We start from the raw sequence: 11485 nt of genomic DNA on the forward strand, positions 1-11485 counted from the left end.
AATAAAATTAATTAAATTTATTTAATTGGCTAAATAATAATTCAAATATTAAATATTTATAAATAAATAAATTATACATTATAAATAAATATTATGATAAATTTATTTTTAACTAACTTATTAAAAATCATATAATGCTTTCATGATTCCCAAATCAAGAAAGGGCTATTTTTAAAGAAGGCTGATGGGGGGATCGGGATGGGGAATACTTGTAAATCCATGGCTGATTCATGTCAATGTATGACAAAAACCACTACAATATTGTAAAGTAATTAGCCTCCAACTAATAAAAAAAAATAAAGAAGGCTGATATCCTTGTTAGCTCTAATCCAATTATCCTTCTCCTTTTAGAGATAATTTTTCAGGCTAATTTTAATTCATCTTTTATTCATATTTTTAAAATGCCTTTACTGAACATTTTGTTTTTCCTGCTGTGCAGAATGAAATATTTTAATTTCATCACTATAATCTCTGGACTTGAGTTTAGACGGACTTTTCTAGAAGCATGAAATGTGCCATGGGACTCTGGATAAAACTCTTTTGTGACCCCCGTAACTCCTTCAGAGCAGGTCCATAGCCATTCCAGGCTCAGATGCTGTGGCAGTGCAAGAGTGGAGGTAGGCAGATGCTTACATGGGGTTAGCCTCTGCATCCAGAATCTACAGGGAGAGGAATCTTCAAGCTCCACCCTAATCAGTTGAATCTAAGCCAGTTTCTGGAGACTGGGCCTCGGGCATCAGAGTGCACTTATCCCTTCCCAGGTGCAGTCAGGATGAAGACCACTGTGTAAAAGACGAGCGAAGCCTAGGATATCTAGAATTCTGATGGCTATGATTTCCCCAGATTCACCTCTTTTCCTCCTTATCTCTGGATTTTTCTCAGCTCTACATTTTGCCACCTTTCCCCCAGTTCTAAAGATTAACTGCCTATTCATTTTTTCCTACAAGTTCACTCTTTTCTGCTTGAATGTTTTACTGAACACTTTTTCTTTGATAGCTTGTTTCTATTTTTTTTTTTTCTGTGAATGAGATCTGGGGAAGTTGGGTAAGAAATGTTTCAAGTACATTAACATGGAGGAGGAATTCTACCCACTGTGGAAGTTCTAGCATCTATCCTAGCCATGCAAGAAGTTACCCTGAGAAGCAAGAGGTGGAACCCAATGTCAGGTGCTTTCCGAAGGCTGAACACTCAGACTCTCTAAGAACCTTGATTAATGGACATTGTAGTATTAACTTAGGCTCTTTTAAAGATCCTTTATGATCTTTCAGTGTTGTGAAGAATTCTTGTGAAAGAGGAAGGACTATATACTCAGTTTGTTTGTGGAAAGAATAATCATGGGGTGGTCATAGATTGATGTCAAAGAGGAAGGGCTTAAGGGGGCAGTGTTTGACCTTGTTCCTGCCAATCAAGAAAATTTCAGTTTGGTTAGCTTTGTGGTTGATAATGAATATTTTCTCAGTTGTTTTATTTCTTATTAGTTGACAGTGAGAATCAGGAATGTACAGATGAGAGAATTCAAACCAGTGTACACGTGTAGGGGCGGCTCCCGGGAATGGCTGCCACCAGTGTCTGTGTCCCCAGGGTGAGCCACAGCCACTCCTTGCCTCTCTGAGAGACTCTCCAAGGCAAGCAGAGTGTTCTGAAATGGACTTTTCCTTAGGATTTACACCACTGTTTCATTTGGTGTTAATACTTGTAACTGAACATTGAGCATATGCAGGAGCTAATCTTCTGGTAGCTGGAAAATCTTTTGCCTGGTTTGCCTCAGCCAGTTTTACCAAATGCCAGAAATGGAAACACAGATTACAAATGCTGCTGCCAGCTCTCCTGTTAAATGACTCTTCATCTCTAACCTTTCCTTGTGTGTGGAGGGGATGGATTTACTTAGTCTACCTTTGATGGCCTCAGTCACTTCTGTCCTGTGTGTTCTGGAAGCTTTGAAGAATCATATTTAATATGTGATTTCTTATTCTCCATATATACTTTGGGGTTTTGTTTTCACAGTTTTTTGCTATTCACTATTTTGTTTTCTATTTTTTTGAGAGAAATTACTGGAAAATTGTTCTTGCTGTTATTTTTCATATAGAATATAATATCAATTTTATATTTTCAATAGTTGAAACTTATGCAAGAATGGAAATTCCTTGTACATTATACTTTTCATCACTTCTCTGAATTGCCATGACTCCTCCTTGCTGTAGGCAAAGTTGTGCATGTGTGCTCAGTCAGTCAGTTGTGTCTGATTCTTTGTGATCCCATGGGCTGTAGCCCACAAGGTTCCTCTGTCCATAGGATTATCCTGGCAAGAATACTGGAGTGGATTGCCACTTCCTCCTTCAGAGGATCTCCCCTACTCTGGGATCAAACCTCCGTCTCCTGTGTCTCGTGTATTGAGATGGATTCCTTTCCATTGGTCCATCGGAGGAAGTATCAAAATAATGCTTAAGAATAGCAAATGACTCTCCCCTCAAATTACATCAGATTAAAGTATCAGTTCATGTTTGAAAACCTTTATCTTTTTGAAAATTTCTGTCCCAAATAAAGAATAATCATTATCAACAAAAAGAAAAAAAAATTACTGATGAGTGGCAGGTACGGGTCATTAACTGGTATTAATACCTTATTGAGGCTTTTGTTCAACTGTTGTTGTTGTTGTTGTTGTTTTTAATATTCATTTGCTTAGCTGTGCTAGGTCTTAGTTGCAGCATGTGGGATATAGTGCCCTGACCAGGGACTGGACCCAGGTCCCCTATACTGGGAGTGTGGAGGTGTGGAGTCTTAGCCACTGGGCCACCAGGGAAGTCCCTCAACTGGATTATCAAATACTGTTTATCAGTGAAAAAATCCACATATGTTTAGGCAGTAGTGACCTGCCTTTATTTATACTCTTTTTTGCTGGATTTGTTACATTTATTCATATTTTCTTTGGTGAAGGACATTACTTTTATTTCTTCTGTAGTTACAAGGACATTAGGCTCATATGGAGAGCTGAGTAATAGGAAACAGTGATTTCCAAAGAGAGTCACAAGTTTTGGGAAAGTTTGGGATGGCAGATAATACTTATGGGCTTCTGGTGGTTTGTGGCTGCAGCACTGGACTGCCCTTGGCGGCACCTGGGCTGGGACTGCCCATGTGCATAGTTTGATATTCTTGCTTCTCTGTGTGGGCCTCGACATTTCCATCTCAGGAAACTCTATAAACAGTGTGTTTGGCAATCCCTTGTATGAGGGTCTCTTCCAAGAGCTCTCTATGCCTCTTGGGATGGATGGCAGGACATGGTGGAAATGTATGAGAAGTAATCATTTTACTCAGGTCTGATCATCTTACTTATACTTCAACTAAATAGTGTTCCCTTTATCCTCTATAGTAGATGAAAATTTCCATGACTTCATGGAAGGAGAAGCAGCTGGTACAGCCTGAGAATGTGTGTGTGTGTACATGTGTATAGATCAAGACAGAAATGTTGAGGTTTAATGAGACACCCATATGAGGGACTCAGCCATCTGTTGGTAAATATCCTGATCAGACACTAGCTGGCTGAGCAGAAAATGCTTAATTATTTTGGTGTTTGGTGTTATGGATTCTCCTTCCCTTCCTCTTGTGTGTGGGTTCCTCAGGTTCAGACAGATAGAAGAGAGCTATCAAAGCAAACCTGTCAGTTGCTTCCCCTGTCTGTTAGTAAGGCAGGATTGCCAAAAAGGAAAAGCCCTGTTCCTGAAAGATTTCCAAAATTTTGGCATGTTGTCTTTTGAGAAGTCTGTGGAGGAAATGACGTTGAGGGCCAAGGTGTTTTCTTCTGGTGACTTGGATTCTTTGAGTGTTTGGTTTTCCTTGATGGTGGAGAAGGAAGGGGACCTTCCTGGAGAGAAGTGGACCTTCAAGGAGTGACCAGAGAGAGGAAGTAGGCTGTGAGGTGAAGTGGCTGTTTGGCAGGATGGGTAAGCATTGCTGTTTTTTCGCTTTTTCTTTGAGAAAGAAACTTGCTTTCCCTAAATCTTACTCAGGGTGGAAGCCTCAGTGCACCCTGAGTCAATTGGTTTAGCCTTGGGGAAGAGATGATTCAGAACATTTCTTCCAAACAACTAGCTGCAGTGGATGGTGGATGGAGAACCACAGAAGACATAATTTTTTTGCTTGACCTCCACCATGTTTAATTCTTTACTCCAAGGAACATTCTGACTTCTAGAGAATAGAGGCATAGTGAGGCAGTGCTCTTGGGAGCTGAGAGCCTGCAGAGCTGCCAAGCCTGGTTTCTTTGTGGTACTCCAACTGAAGCTGGTTTCCATCCCCTTGACCTACAGATATGTGGAGTTCGGGGTGGAAAAGAGTGGATGTGTTTGTGCCAGTGTCTCAGTTTGTAAAGATTCATGAAGAAGGTGATAAAAGCATGTCTCTCATATGTGAACCAGGTTGACTTTCTATTGGGCTGGGGCATTGAGAGTACAGCGGACATGGGTAGACTGCCAGCAGGCTTGTTCATATGGAAGCAGATTTCTTACTCTTCTTCTGTCTCCTATTTCATCTTAAGGTTCAGTTGGTATTGAGCCTGGTTGTCATATTTACTGAGCATCCACAGTGAACTAAGCATGATGCACTAAGACTTTACTATCTTTGAATGTAAAATTTTGCCTTAAGGTTAAACCGTTGCTTGTCTTATAGGGCATAGTGGATCTGCATATTTTTCTTTTAAATTAGCCATGAATGTAGCATTCTGTAAAAATGTATTTTTAGCAGGTAAGATCATGGCATCCGGTCCCATCACTTCATGGCAAATAGATGGGGAAACAGTGGAAATAGTGGCTGACTTTATTTTTCTGGGCTCCAAAATCACTACAGATGGTGATTGCAGCCATGAAATTAAAAGATGTTTACTCCTTGGAAGGAAAGTTATGACCAACCTAGACAGCATATTAAAAAGCAGAGACTTTGCTTTGCCAACAAATGTCTGTCTAGTCAAGGCTATGGTTTTTCCAGTGGTCATGTATGGATGTGAGTGTTGGACTATAAAGAAAGCTGAGCGCAGAAGAATTGATGCTTTTTTTTTAACTGTGGTGTTGGAGAAGACTCTTGTGAGTCCCTTGGACTTCAAGGAGATCCCAGTCCATCCTAAAGGAGATCAGTCCTGGGTATTCATTGGATGGAGGGGGAAATGGCAACCTACTCCAGTATTTGTGCCTAGAGAATCCCCTGGACAGAGGAGCCTGGCGGGCTGCTGTCTCTGGAACTGCACAGAGTCAGCCACGACTGAAGTGACTTAGCATGCATGCATGCATTGGAGAAGGAAATGACAACCCACTCCAGTGTTCTTGCCTGGAGAATCCCAGGGACAGAGGAGCCTGCTGTCTATGGGGTCACCCAGAGTTGGACACGACTGAAGCGACTTAGCAGCAGCAGCAGCAGCAGCAGTTCATTGGAGGGACTGATGTTGAAGCTGAAACTCCAATACTTTGGCCACCTGATGCAAAGAGCTGACTCACTGGAAAAGACCCTGATGCTGGGAAAGATTGAGGGCAGGAGGAGAAGGGGACGACAGAGGATGAGACGGTTGGATGGCATCACCGACACAATGGACATGGGTTTGGGTGGACTCCGGGAGTTGGTGATGGACAGGGAGGCCTGGCGTGCTGCGGTTCATGGGGTCACAAAGAGTCGGACACGACTGAGTGACTGAACTGAACTGAACTAAATGTTAAAAGTAAATTTTGTATTAAGAAAAACTGACATTTCTAATTAAGACTTTTTTCTTTTCTTTTAGGAATGCACCAGAGTAGTTCAACCCATATTTTTGGGGAAAATGATTAGTTATGTTGAAAACTACGATCCCAATGATTCTGCCCCTTTGCGTGAAGCCTATGGCTATGCGGCAGGGCTGAGCGCCTGTGTACTCCTGTGGGCCGTTCTGCACCACTTGTACTTCTATCACATTCAGCGTGTGGGGATGAGGCTGAGAGTAGCCGTGTGCCACATGATCTACCGCAAGGTGAGTGTCACTCAGTACCACAGTGTAACCTCCCCTGAGGCATCAGGAACATTTGGAGAAAGTTCTCTGTAAACTGAAAATTTCATAACTGGGATTGTTTACACCTTCCCAAAGAAGCTTGCTATTTGCATCAAGTCAAGTTTGTTGTTGTTGTTTAAGCAAACTTGGCCAATAAATAATGAAAAGTTTTCTTTGAGATCAAGTGAGGGCTGCCCTTGATAACTTTAAGCCATAGGCTGTTGCATAATACCCACTAAATTTGTAGTATTGAATTAATATTAAACTATATTTTAAAAATATTAAATTAATATTTAAAAAGAAGTATCAACACATTAAGTTGATTTTCAATGTCTTCATGCCTAAATCCCATAGTGCTATTTATGGAAATTTTTTGCTGTTGCTCATTAAAATCTTAATTTACATCAAATATATATTTAACAGTGAACTTCAGAGATTGGATCTATAAAACTATATCTAGAAGCAGAGAATGTATTTGAGAAAACAAATCATTATAATTTTAAAAGACCCATCTCATTATATTCAATGTAATTATGTTAATTAGAGAAAAATATAAAGAGAATTCATGTCAAGTGTAGACTCACTCACTATATTCTATAGATGTGATTGTTGTTAATGGTATATTAAAGAAGATAGGGTATTTGAGAAAAAACTTGAAATTTTACACTGTTTCATTCATTCTAGAGACAATTTATTGCTCATTTAAACTATTTTAATAGAATATTTCCTTTTATCTTTAGTATGCATCATAGTACTTTTAATAAGACTGATTTAATGTGTTCAGTGATTTTATATTGAGGAATGCCATGAAATTATTCCATAGTTTACCTTGGTCTAAACTAGTATAAAAGGAATAAGGATTTCACATATCTTTACAAAGGTATTGCCACAGATACGTCAGTGTCAAGAGTGAAGTGCTCTGTGTAAACTTTGTCCTGGATACCTCTTTGCCTTAGACTGTTTGCTTAAAAAAAAAAAAAAAAATCCTTATTTGACTGTATTGTAGCCTTGAAAATTTCCAAGAGTGAATCTTAAGTATTCTCACCACACATTTAAAATAGGATCACTATATAATGTAGTGGATACTTTAAGTGGTTTTACTATAGTAATCATTTCCCAATGTGTGTTTATATCAAAGTATCCTGTGGTAACATATATATATATATATTTAATAAAGCCCTCATTGAAAGATAAAACCAAACAGCTTAAATTGAAAATATTGCTTCTTTTACCTAGTTGTTACTTATCTAGAGTTTCTATTTCTTCAGAATACTTCTGTCAGCAGAAAGTGAGATGTCATCTTATCTTTCCTTGAGCAGAGTCTTGTACATCTCGGGACTGTGTGAACCTGGGAGTCTGACATCTCACTGTCGTGCTTGACAACAGCATCTGAGCTGGTTTCCTTCTGGGGGATGTGGAAATTGCAGCAGTGCCCCACTCTCCAGTCAGGGTCTTCATTGTCATTTATCATCATCTTTGTTACTCTGTTGCATCGTTAACCATTTAGGAGATGGATACTCAAATGTCCCCACAAATTGGCTAAATGTTTGTCTTTTCAGATCATGCTAATCTCACATGAGTGATAGTCACTCACTCGTATCCGACTCTTGGCAACCCCATGAACTCTAGCCTGCCAGTGAGAGGGTAACAGGCAGGAAGGCCAGGGGTCTCCAAACGGAGGAAAGAGGCTGCAAGTGCCAGACATTTTTCTCTCTCTTAAGCAGCAGGAGGAAACAAACCAGGGATATTTTTTCTTCTCTATAAAAATTTAAAAGGAGGTTTCTCTTAAAATGCTGTGTTGCCATGACACCTGGTTTCACCTGAAGCTAACTACTCTCAAACCTTGAGTTAACCAATACATTTCTTTTTCTTATGGAAATGTTGTCTTAAACTATGACTCCATCTTCAAGTTGGTTCCGCCAAATGGCCCAACCTACTACTCAGGTATTGTTCCCCTAATCTATGTAAACGAAACTATTTGTTGGTAATCCGCCCTTCTACAAGATTCAAGTCAATCGTTTTATGCCAGGGATGAATTATCCGGTGCCATTTTAAATTTTATGACATTCCTTTCTTTTCATTAACAGATTGTGAGTGACTATATAACAATAATGTATCCTGCCTGAGGACAGTCTTTGGATCAAACCCTCTGGCTAATTCTGTTATCTTAAAACATAAATTATGGGAGTGGGTCTGGTCTTTACAAGGATGTATCCTGCCTGAGGACAATCTTTGGATTAAACCTTCTGGCCAACTCTGTTATCTTAAAATATAAATTATGGGAGTAGGTCTGGTGAGGTCTTTACAACCTCCGGACATTCTTTGGATTCATTGGAGAGTATATAACTCCATTGCTAGTACTAGCAAAGAGGTACTCTTTTGCCCCCTTCTGATGCCTATGTCAGAAGCTTTCTCTATCTCCTTTATACTTTAGTAAAACTTTATTACACAAAAGCTCTGAGCGATCCAGCCTCGTCTCTGGCCCCGGATTGAATTCGTCTCCTCCGGAGGCCAAGAATCCCGCGTCTTATCGTTCAGCAACAACCTTTCACCAGGCTCCTCATTCCATGGACTTCTCCAGGCAAGAATACTGGAGTGGGTTGCCATTGCCTTCTCCATAACTCTCATAACAATTTTGAAATTTTACCAGTACTGCATTGTGAAAACCTTAAGTTAGATATGAGGTGATGGTTTAGACAAAGATCACTCCTTGCAGCACAGGTGAGCCATTGTCCACCTGTTTTTCTTCCTCTTCCCTCTAACACTTTGAAATCTTTCCTTTTGGAAATGTGATCTGACCTGGCACCTTGGCTTATGTGAATGTAAACATCTCCTAAGATATTCATTTGCTGGCTTAATTATGCCTAAAATATGGTTCCTATATGAAGTCAGAAATTACAGAGATTATACTATAGACATAATCTGAAATTGCAGAAACCTGGGAAAGACAAATTTCCTTGTTCACAGCCTTGCATCGAGAGTCCTGTTGTTGCAGAAACAATACACTTCTTTTCAGGTTATAGGCGGGTTGATTCCTAAGGGCCCAAAAGCTGGTGCTACAGAGCACTCTGAAAGCACTTGTGGTTCATCCTGTGGGCCCCACCTCCTGATCCCTGGTCCTGGGAAGAAATCAGGTTGAGTGTTAAAAATCAGGTGGCTGCTAAGATCATAGCTGTGGTTTGTCCTCACCATGGATTCCAGGTTTGGGCATGGCTTCAGGAGATCTCTAAGGCTGCACAGCTGCAGCTCCTAAAATGGCCCATTCAGCATTTTTGTGCTCTTTGCAGCTGAATTTTGCATGATCATTAGGGAGGTATCGTATATAAAAATGACTTTCCATTTTCTTAATATATTGCCACAGATTTGGTAAAGTTACTTTTGACTTTTGATCACTGATCTTTTTTTCACTCTGGTAAAATATACACAGCATAAAGTTTACCATTTTCATTCCTTTTAAGTGCAGCATTTAGTGACATTAGGTATATTCACATTGCTGTGTGGCCATCACCATTATTCATCTACAGAACTTTTTCTTTTTGCCAAACTGAACCTCTGCACCCATTAAACACAGACTTCCCAACCCCTGTCCCCTCACCCAGTACCATTCTACTTCTTCTCTCTGTGAATTTGACTATTTTAGCACCTCATGTAAGTAGAATCATACAGTGTTTGTTATTTTGTCTTCAAGGTTCAAGATGTCTTGAAGGTTCATCCTTGAAGGTTCTTCAAGGTTCTTCAAGGTTCATCCATGTTGTGGCAGGTGTCAGAATTTAATTCCTTTTTAAGGCTGAATAATATTCCATTATAGGTCTATACAACATTCCGTATATTTGCTTATCTGTCAATGGATAGTTGTTTCCACCTTTTAGCTATTGTGAACATCGCTGCCATGAATATGAGCATACAAATTATCTGTTCAAGTTTGTGTTTTTAGTTTTTTTGAGTATATCCTTAGTAGTATAATTGCTGTATTATATTCTAATTTCATGTTTAATTTTTGAGGAATGTCCATATTCTCTTCCATTGTGGTTATATCATTTTACATTGTCACTTGATCACTGATTTTCTTCTTTAATTTGAGGAGTAAACAAAACATTTTTTATAAACTATGACATTTTGTTTGGACCAGTGGCTCCAGTTGGTGGTCTGCTGTGGCAGCTCCTGGTACTCTTCAGGTTCCTAAGATCTCTAGGGCACTTTTCTTACTAAATAAAGGGATTGTGCAACACAGGTTGTGTTTTTTGTAGAGTCAGCAGACTGGCGTTAAGAACACAGCTTCCTCATAGGAGCAGTGTTTTGGACATTATACTTGCTCATTTCAGAATGAACAAACTAAGCCCAAAGTGTTTAAATATTGTCACCCACAGAATGAATGTTTATAGTTTTATAGTTTATAAACTATAGTTTATAGTCCAGGTTTATAGTTCAAGTCTCTGAATTTCTTTCCTTAAGGCAGCCTCTCCACTCTCATCTAATTTGGTTCAAAATTACTTAGTTGTCTCTTAAGTGTGAACCTACACCCTTTACTCTTCGGACAGGCCCAAGTTTATTGAAACGGGGTGGGGGGTGCAGCGGTGGGGATTTTGCTTCTACCTCCTGCTCCTCCCTTTGGCATCATTGAAGTAGGGCTGCCGCCACACTGAGGAGTTAAAGTCTGAACAAGGGTCCCTAGAGCCCTGCTGTCAGGGGTCATCCTGCTCGTGCTGACACCACTCAAGACCCCAGGAACACATACTCCATTGTGCTATGTTCTAAGATGACTTAGGCATTCAGTTCTCTGTCTCCCTTTCTTATTTCAGACACTTTGCCTTAGTAGCTCGGCCATGGGGAAGACCACCACAGGCCAGATAGTTAACCTGCTGTCCAACGATGTGAACAGGTTTGACCAGGTAAGCTGCCTCTGAGGGATCCTCTTCCATTTCCTGTTCTTCTCACTGGGTTCAGTTTATTGGGATGCCAGGTGCCAGGGATTGGTGTTGGCCAGGATTCCATTGAGGATGTAAGACAAAGGTTCTGTTTATCCAACTTTCATTTCTTTGTGTGCAGTTTAGATGCAATTATATGTATTGTTCAGTAAGTGACAGTTTTGTTTTTCTGATAATAAATAGGCAGCATTGTTCTTGCTTGGCTTGATTAGTATTTCTAGGGGGTCTTCCTGGAGTGGCCCTTCTTGGCACATGGTATTGGTGTTGCTGCCTGAACTGTCTTCCTCCTCCTGTGGATGATGAAGTCCTGGTGGTCAGGGATTCCTGTTCAGTGCCTGCTTCACAGGAAGCCTGGGAGGAATATGCCAAGTGTGTGGTCCCCAGCCAGACACAACCTATCCTCTGTTGTCTCCCCAGTCTTTTTTCCACTGACCCTAGGCATAGATCACATGACCCAGGGCATTGTAGCTGTTGGTCAGATCTGTGTTACACTAGACACTTCTCAAGTATTCATTCATCAAACATGAAGTAAGGCCCCTGCTCAGTTTCAGGGATGAATAAA

General features: G+C 40.2%; 1 protein-coding gene across 6 annotated transcripts in view; it reads left to right on the plus strand.

The window, feature by feature from the left end:
- Positions 1–11485, plus strand: part of LOC122447477 (ATP-binding cassette sub-family C member 4-like) — a 1659665-nt gene that overhangs the window by 17107 nt on the left and 1631073 nt on the right. For all 6 annotated transcript variants that reach the window (XR_006271252.1, XM_043478127.1, XM_043478128.1 and 3 more), the window contains exons 4-5: positions 5756–5980; positions 10798–10887. Coding sequence is in view for 5 of the 6 variants with exons in the window: in XM_043478127.1 (XP_043334062.1) it covers positions 5756–5980; positions 10798–10887 (315 nt within the window). In the remaining variant the exon portion in view is untranslated. The remainder of the gene's footprint in view (positions 1–5755; positions 5981–10797; positions 10888–11485) is intronic.

This window comes from Cervus canadensis, chromosome 9, assembly GCF_019320065.1.
Source record: "Cervus canadensis isolate Bull #8, Minnesota chromosome 9, ASM1932006v1, whole genome shotgun sequence".
Classification (NCBI taxonomy): domain Eukaryota; kingdom Metazoa; phylum Chordata; class Mammalia; order Artiodactyla; family Cervidae; genus Cervus; species Cervus canadensis.